Source organism: Trachemys scripta, chromosome 6 (genome assembly GCF_013100865.1).
Source record: "Trachemys scripta elegans isolate TJP31775 chromosome 6, CAS_Tse_1.0, whole genome shotgun sequence".
In the NCBI taxonomy this organism is placed as follows: domain Eukaryota; kingdom Metazoa; phylum Chordata; order Testudines; family Emydidae; genus Trachemys; species Trachemys scripta.
Genome location: NC_048303.1, coordinates 114821929 through 114840443, shown reverse-complemented (window position 1 = coordinate 114840443; position 18515 = coordinate 114821929). Strand labels below are relative to the sequence as shown.

Below are 18515 nucleotides of genomic sequence, written 5' to 3'. Positions count from 1 at the left end.
CCCACTTGACTAGCTGGTTGTTCTCCAAGGAATGCCAGTCCACTCAATGGCAAGTATTTGCACTTGGGATGCTGGGTGGTGGATGTTCAATGCATTCTGTCTCAGATATTACAGGTGGAACTCAGTTTCCTGACTTGCCAGGTGAAAATGGTATGGCACTGATGGGTTTTTGGTGCTGTGTTTGGAGAAGCATGTCTAAGTGCTGCTAACTTAGATCCAACTGAAGTGCAAGTTGCCACTGCTGCTAAACTCCATGGAAACATGCTCCACACTGGTGCATAGGTTGAATGCCACCAAATTTGCCAAAGATTTGTGTAGGTGATTGCTGGCAAAGACCAGGTTATCAGACTGCTGTCTTCCCTGGGGGTGATGTACTAGCTGTCAGCACTCCAGCAAATGCACAACATCTCACAAAGTAGTTCTCAATCATGCTGCTGCAGGGTATAGTGTTGGCACTGAGCATTTCTTGTTGGCTTGGAGGAGACTTAGATGCACGAGGTACCAGTGGAGTTTGTGAAGCTGGAGGCATGTCCCATCAGTTCCAAAACAGCTACTGGTAAGACATCAGGCCCCAGTTATAAGTACCCCATGGCGCTCTGTCCCTAGACCTGCTCCTATGAAAGCATCAATGTTGAGATCTGGATCTCCCTGAGGAGGGTGGGGGCAAATTTTGAACCCTCCCATAACCAGACCTGGATATGTAAGATTTTACCTTCAACTCCAAAGAAGAGTAGGAGCAATCCAATGGCCATGGAGCTCTGGTACCAGGTGTTGTAAAAGGAGTTGGCAAGTGGGATGGATGAGGCGAAGCAGTAGGGGTGGGTGAAACATTGGGCACTTGCCTGCTGACAGTACCAAGCATCTGATTTGGAGATGTTCTGAAGACTGGTAGCAGTCATCCGTACCAAGGGCTGCTCTGTAGAAGTCAGTGTTGAATGGGGGAATGCCGAGGATGTAGTGGGTCCCGGCGCTTGAATTGAAAAAGACAATGCCAGGACATATGGGCAGGAGTGGAGAGTCTTGCACTGAAAGGCAGAGGAGGTCCTTGGCCACTGTGGACACTTCTGGTGTTGTCAGCACAGAGAACTTTGGGTAGATAGCAGCATGCAAGAGAAAAGTCATCTTTGTAGATGGCCCTGGCAATGGAGTCGGCCTCAACAGTACCAAAGTTGGTGCCAGAGTCAGGGTCCCCAAGCACGGCACTCCGCTGGCCATGCAGATTCGGCGGCATGCCTGCAGGAGGTCCGCTGGTGCCGCGCCTTCAGTGTCCCCGCCGCCGAATTACCACCAAAGCCGCGGGATTGGCAGACCTCCCGCAGGCATGCCGCCAAAGGCAGCCTGACGGCCACCCTCACAGCAACCGGCAGGCCACCCCCCGTGGCTTGCCGCCCCAGGCACGCACTTGCTGCGCTGGTGCTTGGAGCCGCCCCTGGCCAGAGTCAATGATTCTAAATGAGTGGCTCTGAAAAAGAGGTGGTGCTAACCCATTGGGGGCCTTAAGCAGAGATATTTTTGCCCCCCCAACACATAATAAAAAACGAATGGTGGTGCCCCCTTGAGCTTCTCAGGGCCCTAAGCAATTGCTTACTCTGTTTATGCCTGGCGCCAGCTCTGTCAAGGAAGTATGCATTACCTGGTAGCACTCAGTACCTGACTTGCTCCTGGAGGATTCTGCTGGAGACTGAGTGATGATGAGACAATTTCATAAACATCTGAGAAACTGGATTTGAGTGCTTCCCCCGCTCCTTACCCCTGTTATTCTTACCCAGTAGACGATCCCAAGCCAACTGGTTGGCCAACATTTGTGAAATGTTTCATTTTATTGTTGGGAAATTCAGCCAACTGGCAGCTTCTTTTCATCTATCAGAGAAACTGCAAGGCCAAAGAAATATCTAGGTTGTGTGTGTTTACTGTGAATTACAACATGTATAGATGGTGAAATGCAGACCTTAGGCACCGGACAAACTGCCTCTGCAGGTCTCAATATTGCAAAGTTGGAGCAGCCTTATTGTAAGAAAGCTAAGTGGACGGATTAGAATTAAAAATGTATGGACCGAGATTTTTCAAAAGTGGCCAGTGATTTCGAGTGCCTCAAATTTTGGGTGCCCACCATGACATATAATAAAGGGGCTTGAATTTTAGAGGTGGGTGTTCATCCATTCAAAAAATCAGGGATCCATTTAAGCTGTCTTAGTTTGGGCTTTTACCCCAAAATTGAGGTATTCAGCCACTATTCCAGTTGATCAAATTTTTCCTCAGCCTTACAAGGAGAGGGTCTCAAGGCCACATTTGTCCCAAGGTCACATTTGGGCTCCCTTGTCATAAAGTTAATCTACATACTGTAGTATTAACTGCTAAGGAAGTACTACAGGCACCAGAAACTGTCAGATTCCAGCGTGGTTTTTGTTCAGGTCACCTCTTTCAAAACTTCTAATTTTCAGACTGTTATATCCAGGTGGCTGGTTTCATCCCTGCTGTAACTCCATTGAATTAGTTGGAGTTACACTAAAGATGAATTTGACCGAGGGTCTTTCCCTGGTTAGGAATGTCCATGTTTTGTTTTGTTTTTGGGTGGGAGTGCACTGGGAGTCACAGTACAATCTTCTACAGTGGTGATCCAGAACACTGCAGTAGACAAAACTCTGTGTAGGAGGAAATACCTTTGAACTAGTTTAATAACTTTCTATAGTGGGAGAGGACAAACTTCTGGTTTTTGTTATTATTTGCCTTCTGCAACCCTGAAGCTATACGCGTGAGCCAGAGAGTGCCAGGTGCAAATCACTGTTCCCTTCCTTCATTCCAGTTGCATTTTCTTGTTTACCACCTCCTTAGCTATCTTCCCCATCCAAATATAGCTCTTTCATTTAGTCTCTCCAACACCCAAACCCAGCAGTGCTGTAATGTTAACAGGTTTTTCTCTGTAGTACAAGCAAATGGATAGCATCTCAGATGTGTTCCAGGTGCAGGAATGATTTTCCATTTTAAAAGGGAGACAGAAGTCAGGAGAACATACAAGTCCTTTTAGAAAGCATTCAGTCTAGGAACTCAGCCTTTCCGCAGCACTGCTAAAGAGCTATTAGTTGTAGTGCTACAAAGATGCAGCAGGTGGCATCAGAGGAAGTGGAGATAATTACAGTGGAGTGAACCCTATTTCCTTGAGCCAGAAGAGTGGTAAAGCGGAACAGAGGGGTCTAACTTCGGTGTTCAAAGAAACTGCATCCGGTAACTGTTGCACAGGTTAGTAACGGGTGATAGGAATGAACAGTAGTAACTGGGACTGAGTTGATGATAATTAAAAGGCATCATTATCTAGGCTCTTACACATTTGCAAAGTCAATCCAATTCTGTGTCTTATCTCAAACCAATTCTGAAAGAGAAACTGCTGCTCAGAGTAGGCCAAAGTTTAGGTTTTGTAATAAACAGCATTTTCCAGAAATCTAAGAGTAATAGAAATGTTTCCTTAAATTATAAATTGAAGTGAAAACGTATTTTAGATAGTCCCATGCAGTGTTAGTAAGCCAAACGCTGCAACGCCAGACTAGTGCAGGAGAACCAGAGAGTGAAACGGACTATAAAAAAGGGAAGCTAAGTATATTTTCATTGTCCAGACCAGGAGTCGGCAACCTTTCAGAAGTGGTGTGCCGAGTCTTCATTTATTCACTCTAATTTAAGGTTTCGCGTGCCAGTAATACATTTTAACATTTTTAAAAGGTCTCTTTCTATAAGTCTATAATATATAACTAAACTATTGTATGTAAAGTAAATAATGTTTTTAAAATGTTTAAGAAACTTCATTTAAAATTAAATTAAAATGCAGAGCCCCTTGGAACGGTGGCCAGGACCCGGGCAGTGTGAGTGCCACTGAAAATCAGCTCGTGTGCCGTCTTCGGCACGCGTGCCATACGTTGTCTACCCCTGGTCTAGACTGAGCTTAGGGCAGGAAGGAAACATGAGCGGTGAGAAACGTTGTAAGAGCCAAATTCTGACCTTAATTTCACTAGTGTCAATATATTAAAGTTAATGGAATTATTCTGGGTTTATACAGGTGCAAAGAAAGAAGTATATGGCCTCGAAGTTTTAAAAAATTATTTGTTTCATTAATGTAAGAGTTTATTAGTATCACACAGATTATGAAAGTTGTGGTTTGTTTGTTTTTCGTTTGTTTGTTTGTTTGTTTTAAATTAGGCTTTAACTTGAGAATGATTTTTCAAAAAATTTACCTGCCAGATTCAAGAAACAATCTGTTACTCCAGCTCAGAACTCCTGAGTGAGACCTGTAGTAACAATCAGTGTAGACATTCCCACTCAGGTTCTGAGACCTGGTGAGGAGGGTGGGTCTCTGGGTCTGGGCTCCCAGCTAGAGCAGGAATGTCTACACTGCTATTTTCAGCTTCTATAGTGCAAGTCCTGCGAGCCCAAGTCAGTTGACCCGGGCTCTGAGACTCGCTGCCACGGGGCGGAGGGGTGTTCAGTGGAGACGTACCCTCCTAAGGTAAGCTTTTTCACAAGCACTCAGCACATTGGGTGCTGCCTATGAAAATATGGCCTTTTATTTTGGTGCCTGAATGGGAGTTGAACTCTTGAAAACCTGGCCTTAAATTAAGTGGATTGGAAGTGGGGAAATGCCAGTAAAGAAACCTGGCGGAAAGTTTTTCAGACTTCCTACAGACTGGGATAAACAAGCAAGTAACCTTTATTTTAAAATTTTGAAAAATGCTTTGATATCAGCCTTTTAAGAATCGGTATTTGTATAAAGCTACTTCAGAGATGGTGGGCAAGATAGAGCCACAGCTTCCTAATAATCTGGGTTAACAACGTAAAAGTCGGATTCTGCTCTGTGTAAATCAGTGGGAGTTTTGCTAATGATCTTAGTGGAAGCAAAATCTGACATAGTTATTGGGATCATAGTTAATGTTCTGAAATATGTTGTATTTTTTCTTCATAATTTTATATATGCTGAACCTTTGTCCTGAAATTTGATTTACTGTGTAGCAACACTAGGAATGCAAGTCTGTCCCACTGTTCTCAACCTTTTCCATAGTGGGGACCTCATTCTTCACACCAGGACAGATATGGGGGCCTTTGTCTGTCTAGCTGGGATCCCCCTTCTACTTAATAATATGGGTAGGGTCAGGGCCAACGGGGGGGGGAAAGGGGGGAGGGGAAAGCTAGTACAAATTACCAGGGCCCGGCAGTCCGGAAGGGGGCCCAGGGCCCGGCTTCCCTGCCCTCTTGTTGACCCTGTTTAGCCAGTCCGCCCTTGCTGGGGGGCCCAAAAAATTTTTTTCACCGGGGCCCGAACCCGCTCCCGGCGGCCCTGGGTAGGGTAGTTGCAACTGTCTGCCACCTGTTGGTGACAGTGCTGGGAGTTGCAACCCTGAGGTGGAGAACCTATCTTCTATCCAGCCCCTGGAGAGACATACTCTGAGCAAGCCAGTGCTGGTCAGTGACCTATTTAGCAACGGCAGAGCTGCATTCAGCCAGGAAAATCCTTATGCATTCTCTGTGCTCAGACACGCAGTTCAGATCTTTGTCATTTGAAAGCCAATGACCCCAGAGCTGCCAGTATTGAGTGCTCATTTCCTCACAAAAAATAGCCAAGAGGCATGCATTAAAAAAATCCAGAACTTTTACAGCCTCATCAAATCCTCTTTTCAGCTCCACTGGAATCCTGTGGGAGTTGCTTCCCAGGGAGTTGAACAATGTGCCCAAATGGCTTGGGTTGCAATAGATTGGATTCTGTTCAGTGTCTTTTTCTGTGGTAGCTTGGGCACCATCAGTGCAAATACTAACACAGCAACGCCAATTCAACCTGGCTGCAAGCAGGGCCGGTGCAAGCAGCCCTTGCGCCCCGCAGCCCTGCAGCAGCTCCCTGCCCCCCCCCCCCTGAGACACCCCCTCCCACGGCAGCTCCCCCCCTCTGCCCTCAGGCGCCCCCCCCCCCGCGGCAGCCCCCCCCCCCAGCTCACCTCTGCTCCGCCTCCTCCCCGAGCATGCCGCCCCCACTCTAATTCTCCTCCCCTCTCAGGCTTGTGGCGCCAAACAGCGGATTGGTGCTGCAAGTCTGGGAGGCAGGAGAAGTGGAGCGGCGACCGCACGCTCGGGGAGGGGGTGTAGGAATGCTGTAAAAAAAATTGGGTGCACTGCTTTTTGGTGCCCCCAAATCTTGGCGCCCTAGGCAACCGCCTAGTTTGCCTAAATGGTAGCACCGGCCCTGGCTGCAAGAATTGATTGGTGGAAAGCTTCAAAGATTTCCCACCTCCGCCCTGTAGCGCGCCCTGAGTGGACAGCAATACAGGGAGTCCTCATATATGGATCCTTCCTACCTGTATTGAACTCATGTGGGGCAGAAGACACATCTCTAGTTTCACCCGGTTGTGTTGAGAAATTGTGGCTCTCCTGAACAGGTGCTGCTGACCACTGGAAGCCATATTGTGAATTCATCAGCTGACTATGTCATGGGAGAGAGGAACTGCTTGGCTTGACTGGCAGATCCCAACATAACATTAACAACAGCTAAGAGAGACGATGTAATTGTTGTTTCCACAATTATACGAGACTTGGAAGCTTTTAGTATTCACTGCGAACCCAAGTCTGGTGCATGCAGGTTTTCATGCCATTTAATAAAACAGGCTTCTGATTTAGTCAACCCATGCATTGTTGCTCAAGGAATATCATGGGTTTCTTTAGTAAATGTAAGGGACTGTTGGCCTCTTACTAAAACTCAGTGGGTTTTTTTTGATTGGCTAGCTCCCAGTAACAAAAGAAAGGGGAAGGGTCGATGGGAAATCAGGACCCTGAGACTGAGAGTCCCCAGGGGGGATGGGGAGAGGCCAATGCTCCAGGTTAGCCTGATTGGCAGGGCGGGCAGGCTAATGAGGGAGTCAGGAGGCCAGGGAGGGCCCGTCCTCCCTGTAAGCTGGAATTGCCTGCCTGGGTCAGACAGAGTGGGGCCGAGCTAAGGAGAGAGTAGGGGCCCGAGCTGAGCTGGGGAGCAGAGTCGTGCCAACCAGAGACGCAGCCCACGGAGCAGACCTGTGCTGGGAGGAGAACTGCAACAACCAGAGTTGGAGGGCCAGAAAAGCAGCCCAGGCGGCTGGAGGCAGAGCAGCAGCAGTGCTGAGGCAGAGTGGAGCTGGACCAGTCCAGAGCCAGGTGCGGTGAGCAGCTGGGGAGAGTGAGAGGGACTCTGGGCAGCAGGCCCGGTACAGGAACACGCCCCCCAGCCAAGACAACTTGCAAGCCAGACTTGGAGGGAGATCGTAATCCCGACAAGGTGGGGGTGACGCTGGGAAGAAGAGTCCTGCCACCCTAGAGATCAGGGCGTGTGGCCACCGCCAGAGCAAGTGTCCGACCCGCAGCATCCCTGCAGCACAACCAGGGCCTGAGAAGGGGCCTGGAACTTGTGAGGAACAGACTGAACTGCCCTTACAGTACAGAGATACTGGTTGTGATGTCCCTGTGCCACAGAGCAGGATGATGTGTTTTTCTTTAACCGTTCTCATTTTTTAAAAAATTGATTGCTGTTTAATAAACTGTATTTGCTTTGAACTGTACGGAATGATCAGTGGGTCAGGGAAGCATCCAGTGCAGAGAGAGCACCCCGGAGTGGGGACACCCTAGTCCCTGTCCTACATGACAGCAAGGTTGGGGGTCAAGCCCCCCAGGAATCCTAGGCCCAGCCTTGTCGGGGTTATGAGGATTCTGCCACAAGGAGAGTGGAAGGGGAGCCCTGGAGGTCAGGCAGGCATCTGGGTAAAAGAAGTGGGAGTGAGGACTCAGATCCTTTCGCTAGCTTATTTCACCAGGGTAGCGTATAAGCCAGGAAAGTTGCCCACAATAGCGGGCCTACTGCCCTGCTTACATAAAGATGATCGCTTCCTCTCCACATGCCTCAGTGTTCCCTCCTTTTGATGGTCATAAGTAAGGCTCCGTGTTAGTCACAGAAAGTCACGGATTCCGTGATTTTCTGTGACCTCCGTGACTTCTGCAGTGGCTGGTGTGCCTGGCCTGGGGACCGCCTGAGCAGTTTGGGCATCCCCCGGGCCCGGTGCACTGGCTGCTGCTGGGGCAGTCTCAGGCCACCGCCTCCCAGCAGCAGGAGTTTGAGGGGGGGAGGGGCTCAGGACTGGGGATTGAGGTGCGGGTTGGTGCTTCCCTGGGGGGGCTTCCCTCCCTTAGCCAATGGGAGCTGCAGAACCGGGACTTGGAGTGGAGCGGAGGCAGCATGTGGAGCTCAGGAGGCACCAGGGAGGGAACCTGCCCCAGCCCCGCCAACCCTCCACCCACCACCCACGGCACCCCCAGGCCGCGCTCCCGCTGAGCACCTGCGGTGCCCCCCCGGGCTGTGTCTCCTCCCCCAAGCACCCACGGTGCCCCCTGGGCCATCCCCCAAGTTCCCCCCTCCCAAGTTTTAGTCAGGGGTACATAGTAAAAGTCATGGACAGGTCACGGGCCATGAATTTTTATTTACTGCCCGTGACTTTTACTAAAAATACCTGTGACTAAAACGTAACCTTAGTCATAAGGAAACCTCAGAATCCTTTGCTGGCTGCTGTGAAAACTCCTTTGAAATATCACTGTAGCTGAGAAGCAAAGCATGCTTGGGTCTGGTTCCCCAAGTGAGGAAAGTCAGCCTGCAAGAGGCAGATCCATAAAGGAGGGGAAAATGGTAAGAAAGGGAGGCAGGGCCAGATTAAGATATTCTGAGGCCCTAAACTATGTCAAGTGTAAGAGGCCCCATACCATTAAAAAAATCAATTTATTATTTTCACAGAAAGGACAGTGAATATATAAACACAAAAGCTTTATATTTGCATATATAGAAAGATGAGGTTTTAAAAATAGAAAAATAATTTTCATTTGCAGCAGCCCTCTCGGTAACGATGACTTCATGACAAATAAATTTTAGACAAATTCTTTGAACTAACTGCGTATGTATGGAACCCTTCTGCCCGTCAGAGTTAGCAGCAACAAGGGCCAGGTTCAGTATCTAGGGGTTCCGTTTCAATAACACAATGCAAAACCGGCTCGAGCCCCCACCCAGTGACCTGGGACAATTACATACCACCTCCCTGGGCCCCTCTATGAGGCAATACTTCCCCTCTCACAAGCCCAGAGTCTGAGTGTAGCAAAAGCCTTTTAATAAAGGAGGGAAATAATGCGGTATTATGCTGGGGAAACCACCACAAACAGGATTCATAACACAAACCATGAGCAACAGAAGACCCATCCCCACATAGATTGGGCCATGTCCCTTCCCTTTGGTTTTTGAGTCCAGCAACCCAACAGTCACCCCACCCACAGTTTCTGCCCTTGGTCAGTGCAGCCCCAGAGTTCAGAAGTTCATCTGCAGAGTTTACCTACCAGCCTGGGTGGAGATATGGGGTTACCTTACATGTTCCACTGCTTGGGTTGACAACCAATTGCTATGCCTTCCCACAAGGTTCTGCAGCCAACCAGGCACAGATACCTATCCCCAACCTCTCTCAATTCACTGGGCTTTGGAACCCATGTCCCTTGCTTAGCGAGTGCTGCTTAGTTGAGGGCGAGTTCCTCAGTCATAAAATGCCAAGTACAGTTCTACTGTCCTTGCTTCACATCACCAGGATAACAACACTTTATTACTCCTGCCCCAATAACAAAGAGACTGGGGATCCCACAGCAGCTAAAGTGACCATTTGGGCAAGCAGTCCCATCATGCTAGGCAGGGTGGGTGTGCCCATGCAAACGAGATCAGCCCCTGAAGTCCCTTTTCCACAGCTCACCACCAGATGTCAGGGGAGAGCTCATTCTGACTTTGCTTACATCCTCCCCCCAGCTGAGAATTTGTCATCCCGACAAATCACACTCCCTATTATACCAACTCATTGGTTCCCTCCAAAGGGCCTCAGGAAGCCCACTATGGCTTCAACAAGCCTGTGTGCTAAACTTATTGGTTCCTCACTAGTCACCCCTAGTGCATCATAAGTTAACCATTTTACGGATCTTATTATGCTGTCCCATCTATTGAGAATCTCTGTTGCAGGGGTAAGGGAGACATCTTCTTGAGCGACGGATGGAGAGGTTTCCGTTGAGGGTCCCTTGGCTACTGGCATAGGCCCCTGTACCTCTGGTTCTAACAGTGGAAGGCCCAAGGTGCCCAGGGCACCCTCACCTGTATGTCTCCACTGTCCAATAACCTGAGTGTGTCATCACGGGGGGGGGGTCCCATCGGCGGCACAGGGGTGCCAGTAATGGGCCTAAATACTTCCACCATGGGGTTTAGGGCTGAGGAGGGGAAGCTCTCTCTTGGTTCAGCTGTTCAAGACTGAAATCTTGTCTCCATTCCAGGATACAGAGCCAGCCCCCAATACCCTCTCCTGCACCCCAAGCCCCTACCCCAGCCCTGAGCCCTCTCCCAGAGCCAGCACTCCTCACCCCCTCCTGCGCCCCAAGCCCCTGCCCCAGCCCTGAGCCCCATCCTAGAGCCAACCCCCCATGCCCAATCCTGCACCCCAAGCAATATTACCAATAACGGTAATATTACCATATCAACCAACAAAGAACTCAGAAGGTTCAACCATCTGTTTCGGGTTGATGTGCCTCTCACATTGAAGGTTTTTTGCCGAAGTGGTCCCCTCTTCAAAAATAGTGAAGAGCACTGCCCTAAGCTGTAGTTTAGTTAGCTTATACCTTCATCCGGCACTGAAGGGAGGGTGGTCCCAACTGCCCTGCTGCCTGGAACAGAGCAGGGGCACATAAACTGTAATCCAATTCCTTTCCCTTTGAGGGGAGAGCTGGAAAGTAAGGCATCTGCATACAGATCCCATTAGGACAGGGAGAAGAAGCAAAATGCCAGGCTCCTGGCTGCAACAAATTGGAGAATTCTGTGGCTTGTTGGAAAAATGACACATTCCATGCCACAGAATTAGAGTCCACTGGGCTTTGGCTGTGACTAATGGAGCAGTCATACCTCTTACAGCTATTGTTTCTGGCTGTCTGTGGATTTTAGCCAGGGCATCAGTCCCATTCTAAAGCAGTTGACTCTCGGCTTATGGTTTTGAAGTTTTCTCCATGAACCAAAGGGCTAGAAACGTAATTTAAAAAAATATAGATCTGGTAATTAAAGCCCCCTGAAACCTATTGGTGACCCTTGGAGGTCATGACCCTCAGATTGAAAACTACTGGTCTATCCTGTCAATCACCAATCTCCTGAAATAGTCTGGGCTATAAGATACCCATAGTCTTACAATTTAGTTTTGTATATGTCCAGACATCATAGATTTTAATGGGCTTTTTAGTACTGTAGAGTTGCTCACCTTTCCAAAATTCATGGGAGGTTCTCAGTTTTCTCAGGTTCTCACTGGCCTTGTCCTCCATCCTGTGAGTCTACACTGTAGGGCAGGTAGACTATTGAATTTTGACCTTGCAACATCATGATGTTAGGTTGTAGTGCAGCACTGACACATGATGACTTCGCATTTCTGCACTGTGATATCCTGTCAGCTTGTGATAACAGTGCTGAAGGAACTGAGAATGCAGTGTCATTGTTCTATAACGCATTGTCATGACAGTTTAGCAATTCCAATTTCATGATGCAGTGCCAGGAATTTGTCCTGCAAATAATTTCATTATTAATACTTGGCACTTATATCGCACATTTTCCCCCATAGATCTGAAAGTGCTTTATGAAGGTAGGAAAGCATTATTATCCCCATATTACCAATGGGGGATATGACATGCAGATAGGCTTCAGTGGGACTTACGGTTGCTCAAAATATCAATCCTTAAGTGACATAACCAAGCTCACTTATCAAATCATTGACAGAGCCAGGAGTAGATCCCATAATGTTTGATACTGTCCAGTCCCCTGATGTCACCTCCAGACTATAACCTGTACAGTCTAGTATTTATAAAGTCCTTCAGGTTCTTTCATTGACGGGTGCTTCAAAAATGTTAAATGTTGTTATTATTATTTTTAGAGTGTCAAACAACTGCGTAGACCTGGTAAGGAAGAGAGGTAACAGGGTAAGATATTGTTTCTCTGAATAATTTCTCTAGTTTTTTAACTCTGGGCATCTGCCCACAACACAAAACCACCCCTGAATTATTGCACAGTGAATATATTGTGCTCAGGAATAAACATTTTCATTTCAGTCATGCACTTCTGAAAGCTTCTAAGCCGTTTCAGAGAGAATATGAACAAAACAAACCTTGGTCTAACACACACAGCAGTACGGCCAAATGAACTGAGATTGGCAGCAAAACCAAACTAGAGTCTGACTCAAAATTTACAATAAATCAAGAATCCAGGGAGAAACAGTATTAACTGACAAAGGAATTAAACAAAGCTGCACGCTGACATGAAACCTTAGATCAGATCAGCTATGTTAAGGCAGAATAACTTCCCAAATGCCTGGAATGTGGGACAGTCAAATGTGCTGATCTGTTGAGACAATTGACATAAAAGCAAACTTGGTCCCTTAAAACTTTGCTTTACAGTGTGATTTAGATGCAATCAGGATACACGTTGCTTTTGGGTATGTGTTGGAGATGGAAGCAAAAACCTTATGGAGTGTTGGAATACGTTATCAATAGCACTGCAGGCAATATGTAGGTGGAAAGGAATGTACAAGTCTTTCCCCTTCTTATTTCCGTTCTTGTAAGATTTTTGGTGGATGGGGTATGTCCAGCCTTAATAGCCATTAAACGTAATGTTGCTAATTGTATATCTGTTGTGCAATCTTACAGAAATATCTATAGAGCTAGTCAGTAGAGACTTCTAATTATTATATATGTTTAAAGAGAGCTTCTTTAACAATAAAGCAGTATAAGACAGCATGTCATACTCAGTGTTCTGTGAACCTCAGGCAAAACCCAGGGCTTCAAATGCATCTGTGAACTGCAGACATGGAGTGCAGTGATTGAGTGGTTTTATTCCCCGTCTAAAGTGGACATAATAATCTGGACACAGAGTTACAGACATGCTTAAGGAATCAGCTCATAGGTGAGCTGAAGTGTTTTTAAAAGAAATTGACACAGCAAATGATCTCGAGGATTGTGAGTTATATTAAACATACGATTTGTATGAAGTGCAGGGGGTAAGTCAGGACAAAGTTTGGCCAATGATGTTTTTTCATGCTGACTGGATTTTAAAAAATCACCAAGTGAAATGAGTCTTGTTTCCTTAGGTTCTATTTGTACAATAACTCTTTAAGACATATTGGTGCAGCTGTGAGGGCTGACATTTTTGTATTTACAGATCAGGTGTATATCAGAGTGGGAGAGTCAGTTCCTGCTCTTTTATTTGTGTTCAGAGTGCCTATTGCCACAGATAACAATACTATCTGGCTTTTCCTCTAATCCTGATCATGCAATAATTGATTATGGGGAGCTGTTTTTAAGGTGGCTCTGTTAATAACCTTAAATGCATAGGGGCTGTATGGGAAACACAGAACCTGAAGTGAAAGGTGTAATGTTCTTGCTGGGATTTAGGGTGTCTAAAGCAGGTACAGACAAACAGTGAATGGGAATTCATGGTGTCATATAGGTTTATCCCCTTGTCACGGACTCACAGATCGTGCCCACTCTTGGCCCCGGGCGGTCCATGGGGGGGTGCCCCTTTCAGTGCGACAGCCCTTCTTGGGGGTCCACTCTCTCTCGGGGTCAGGCCCCACCACCTCCTGGAGCCACACCTCTCAGAGCCTTAGCACGTCTGTCTCTCGCCGTGGGCCCCCTCAGGGAATCCACTCGCTCTGGACCCCCCCGGGCCTCCATCCCCGAAGGGGTTGATGCAACCCTGTTCTCTAGACCGGAGTGACACTCAGCCAGCGTAAAACAGGAGGGTTTATTGAGAGTTGAACACAGCACAGGAAACTCTCAGGGCCTCAGGCCTGGCCTCCCTCAGCCCAGCACATCCCAGTCTCTCTGCATCCAGGTGGGCTCTGCCTGCTCTCCCTCTCCAGCCCAGAGCCCCCTTGCTTCCCAGCTCAGCATCTGAGATCCCTGGCCCCAAGCCCCGCCTCTGTCCATTGTCTTCTCTCCAGGTAAACAGGGTCGTAAACTGGGGCCTCCTCTCCTCGCTTCTGTCCTCTGGCGGGAACTGGCTGGTTAGGTCACTGTGTCCTCACTCTGTAGCCCATTATTCTCCTACTGGCCAGAACCGGCTGCAATTCCTGAGCTGGGTCTCCGGGTCGGGGTCTCAGGTCACCGGTCGCTGGGGTATCCATCCTCCAGGCCATTGGCTGGGGTCCCAAGTTCCCTCTCCGGTCCTCTGTAACAACAAACTCCCTCTCCCCTCACCTTGTTAAACCAGTAACACCCAGGGAAACTGAGTCCCACCCCTTCCGCATGCAAACCATTGAAACCCCACCGAAAACAAGAAAAAACAAGACAATCCCCCACTTCGTCATACCTCTTTACTGCATGTAAGGAGCTTGCTTCTAATCTTTGACACAGTGGGTGGATGAGTATTGCTGGTTATTTGTGAAATCAGTTAATGCACTTGTGCAACATGCATGGGTGCTGAACATCTGGGATTGTGGTGGGGTTCTTTTTTTTTTTTTTTTTTTAAAGCGGGCCAAAGTAATGTACACCTTGTGTATGTTCTCCATTGGCCTACCACAAACCCCACACTTGTGCCTTTTAGTATCTGAAATCGGTGCAAAGTGTTTAACTGCAAAGTCACCATTCCCTAAGACTCTGTCTTGGCTTGTTTGTAGGTAAGCCTGGTGCTTTGTGCTGATTCTTTCACCATGTTAAATCCTGCGTAGACTTTGAACTTGGTGGGTGTGGTTATTGTGACAGGAAAGAGTGATTGGGCCCTTCAGTAAAGCCCGAGATAATGAAGTCTGTTCGGAGGCCCTCTCACGCCACACAATTCACTACAATGCGGTGAAGTGCCAAAGCTTAATATTTAACAACTTGTTAACTGTTAAAGGAGAGTGGCAGTACTAGGTGGATAATCTGAAACTATTATTAGAAATAACGAGTCTGTATAGGTATATATGGTCAAAATTTCCAAAGAGCCTAAATGACTTTATAAGCCTAAGCCCCATTTTCAAAAGGAATAAACCCTCAAATCCTCAGTTATTTAGGTACCTAACTTCCATGAAATCAATGGGAGTTAGGCACTAATACCTTTGAGGATCCAAGCCTCAAGAACCTAAGTCTCACTGAAATTTACTTAGCTCCATTTTGGTGCTTTAGAAAACTTTACTCATGGGCCCCAGGAAACAAAAATGTGTTTAAAGATAAATAGGGTTGTTTTTTTCTTATGATGGTCTTTAAAGTAAATTTTGACCAAAAGATATAGGTTAAAAATAAAATTTGTGAAAACAGAACTGAGTTCTAAAACAGAAAAGTTGCTGAAATTGCTTTGTCTGCAAAAAAAAGAGTAAGAACATAGGCCTGCTTTGAGAATAACAGGGAGAAAGTGGTAGTAGTGGTGTGTGTCATATGTTTGGACCCATTTTTGTTTTGCTAATGGTTAGAGACATTGAGTGACTGGTTTTCGTTCTTTTTTTTTTTTTTTGAGGTTAATTTTTAATGATTGGATTTTTGTATTGGACTTTCCATAAAAGCTAGTGAGATGATATCTCCAGTGGACTCTTGCCAACTGCCCCAAAAGCAGTGTCTCTTGTCTGAATGGCAATATATTTTTTGGAGGACTCCAGGATCAGCACTCAGAGTGACCTGCAAATGTTTCATGTATTTAAAGTTGCTTAGTCATGGGGCGACCCTTTTATGAGTTAATGTTTGCTGAATTGGAACTTTTTCTACAAATGAACTAACTGACATTCAATTGGACTAAGTCAAATCACTTGTGAACCTGATTTGCTAATGGTTTGAAGATAGGCACTGTAGGGCGGAGCAAGGGAAATTCATATCCATTGTGGATAAAAGCAGAGATCTTTGCCGTTGGCTACCCACTTGAGGAAACACTGAGGTTCCAGAAGCTGTAAGACGGATCACCTTGCAGAGAAGAAACCTCAATATCCTGAGATTGGCTATTCCAGTCTCTGACTGGGCTTCTGCTCTGATCCGCTGAGCCTGTTGACAAAAAGCAGCCAGAGAACACCACCTGGTTCCTTACCAGCAGGAGCTGAAGAGAAGCAAATCTTTATTATAAGTATCCACTTTTCTTTTGTTGAGGGGAGGGTCCATCCAATTTTTTGAAGGGTCTGAAAGAGGCTGTGCAAGTGTGTATAAACACCTGTCAGATTCACCTGGGAAAGTTCCCTAAGATTGTCTTATGGAAAACACTGATTAAAGGGTGTTCTCAGTTTAATGTGCTGTACTTCTAAACTTGAGAAACTCTAATGTCATTGTTTGAAACATTTTGTTATTAAAATCTGTGTTTATCAGGTGTATCAATCTGTTTTGTGCCACCTATTGGCAGACGTGTGGGAAAGGGTTAGCCACGGTATCAGGGTTAAAATGTAGAGGCTTCATTTGTCTTTGCAGCTGTGATTTGAACTTTGGCTAAAACTGGTAACAATTGGTTTTCAGTGCTGAGTCCATTTAACCAGTCTGAATTTGTAGATTTAACTGGTATAAGGAAAAGCCTTTAATTGAGGATTTATAGCCAATCAGGCTGCCACCTTTTTAGATTTCTTTTAGACTATATGGATGAGATTTTGTGTTGTGTCTTTAAGAACTGTGGCACAGAATTCACAGCCCAGTGGAGTGGGGGCTGAGATGACTTTAAGCCACCTTTATGCCCTCCTGTTCCTGGGCTGTTCTAGGACTAGAATGGTCCCTGGAGTAACTAACACAGCTCTCGGGTGTCCTTCACTGAGGCAGGGAAAGGTACTTTAAAAAATAGTAAACTTTGGTAAGTGCAAATATAAAAGACTTGACAAACTCTTAGTATGTTTTCGGGGTCAGTGCTTAGCCTGAAATGGTTAAGCACAGCGATGGAGATGCTCAGGCCTGACCTGGGTGCCTGACAATATCTAATCTTGCAGCGGGGAGGGGTCAGAATGGCTGTGCAGCCATTTGTATTCCAGCTTTTAATTTTGATTGTGCTGTCTTCTCATGCAGGTGGTACAGGATGGTGAGAGCCAAGTCTTGGACGCTGAAAAAGCATTTTGAGGGCTTCCCCAAAACAAATGACTTTGAGCTGAAAGAGGTGGAGTTGCCAAAGCTAAAGGATGGAGGTAAGGAGAATGTTCCTTCACGTAGATTGTGTTAGGACTATATTTTGTCTTTCTACTCATAGCGCAGTGTGCAAATCTAGAATAATTAATACATTTCTGTGAACTGAGCTATACAAAAGTACAAGCAGGCTGGGATTTCTCCATTGATCTACCACAAACCCCACACTTGTACCTTTTAGTGTCTGAAATCGGTGCGTGTGACTCAACAAAGAATCCCCTGAGGGTCAGGTGCCGAATACCTGGCTCAGCAGTGTTCACGTGGATGAGCAGACATTTAGGGTGGAATTTTCTAAAGTGCTCAGCATTCACCCGTCTCTGCTTCCACTGAAATCAATCCGTCACTGACTCTGGTGGGAGTTAGATCAATGCTGGGTGCTTTTGAAAATCCCCATCCTTACCATTAGGGGTCTGGTAACAGACCCACCCAGTTGACTGCAAATGAGTAAGAATGTCTTGTGGGCTGGGCGGGGAGGGGGTGCGCGTCTGCTACAAAGATGTACTGAGAGCTATATACTGCTAATCAGGACTTCAAAATTCCACTTGGCCACAAGCCGGTGACAAGTAGAAAATCTGACCTGATGAGTCTGGAGGCCTAAGGTGCAGAAGTCTATGGAATATAAAGTTTTATTTATTTTTTTAAATTACGCCAGCACCATCATCTCATATCATGTTGTAAAGATAACCTTCCGAACGTGAATCGATTATAGTGTTCTCTTCCTCAGTCTGCAGACAGGCAGAGATTGATCATACAGAAGGGGAATTAAATGAACAAGACTGGTCATTTTCACTGCTTCTAGTCAGAACCCTGTGGGCAGCAGAGAAATTATGGAGAATTATGTCATTTTCGTGCTGGTGCTGCTGCTTGGGACAGTGGCAGATGTGCGTATGCTCCGGGCCGGCTCTGGCTTTCTGGCCGCCCCAAGCAAAAAAAAAAAAACCAAAAAAAACCTGTGGCGCGGCCGGAGCCAGGGTGCAGGGGGACTCAGATGTGCCCCGGCTAGCGGATGGAGGGGGAGGGAGCGGGGGGAGAGAGAGAAGGGGAGCGGCCAGGGCTTCAGCAGGGCGCTGCCACGCGGCCCCTCCCGCCGTGCCCCCTGCCGGGAGGGCTCCACACCACTCTGGTTGGCTGGGAGGGAAGGACGCGGGCTGCCCTGCTGGGCTTGCTGCAGGGCACTCCCGTCCTCCGCCTCCCACAGGGCGGCTGGAGCGGAACAACAAAACAAAACAAAACAAACAAACAAAAAAGTGGCCGTGCTGCACTAGGATTGGGCGGAATGCCGCCTCCTACAAGCTGCCGCCCCAAGCACCAGCTTGCTCGGCTGGTGCCTGGAGCCGGCCCTGCATAGGCTCCAGTTATTCACCAGGGAGTTGGGC

The 18515-nt window shown here is 47.2% G+C and overlaps 1 protein-coding gene across 2 annotated transcripts in view; it reads left to right on the top strand.

Moving 5' to 3' along the window:
• Nucleotides 1-3107: 3107 nt before the first annotated feature.
• PTGR1 (prostaglandin reductase 1) overlaps nucleotides 3108-18515 on the top strand; it is a 30050-nt gene continuing 14642 nt past the window's right edge. The window contains exons 1-2 of one of the 2 annotated variants that reach the window (XM_034773946.1): nucleotides 3108-3237; nucleotides 17026-17141. In XM_034773946.1, the coding sequence (XP_034629837.1) occupies nucleotides 17036-17141 (106 nt within the window). In that variant the 5' untranslated portion in view covers nucleotides 3108-3237; nucleotides 17026-17035. Of the gene's footprint in view, nucleotides 3238-15882; nucleotides 16108-17025; nucleotides 17142-18515 lie in introns of those variants that run through there. The other variant, XM_034773945.1, reaches the window with a different exon arrangement.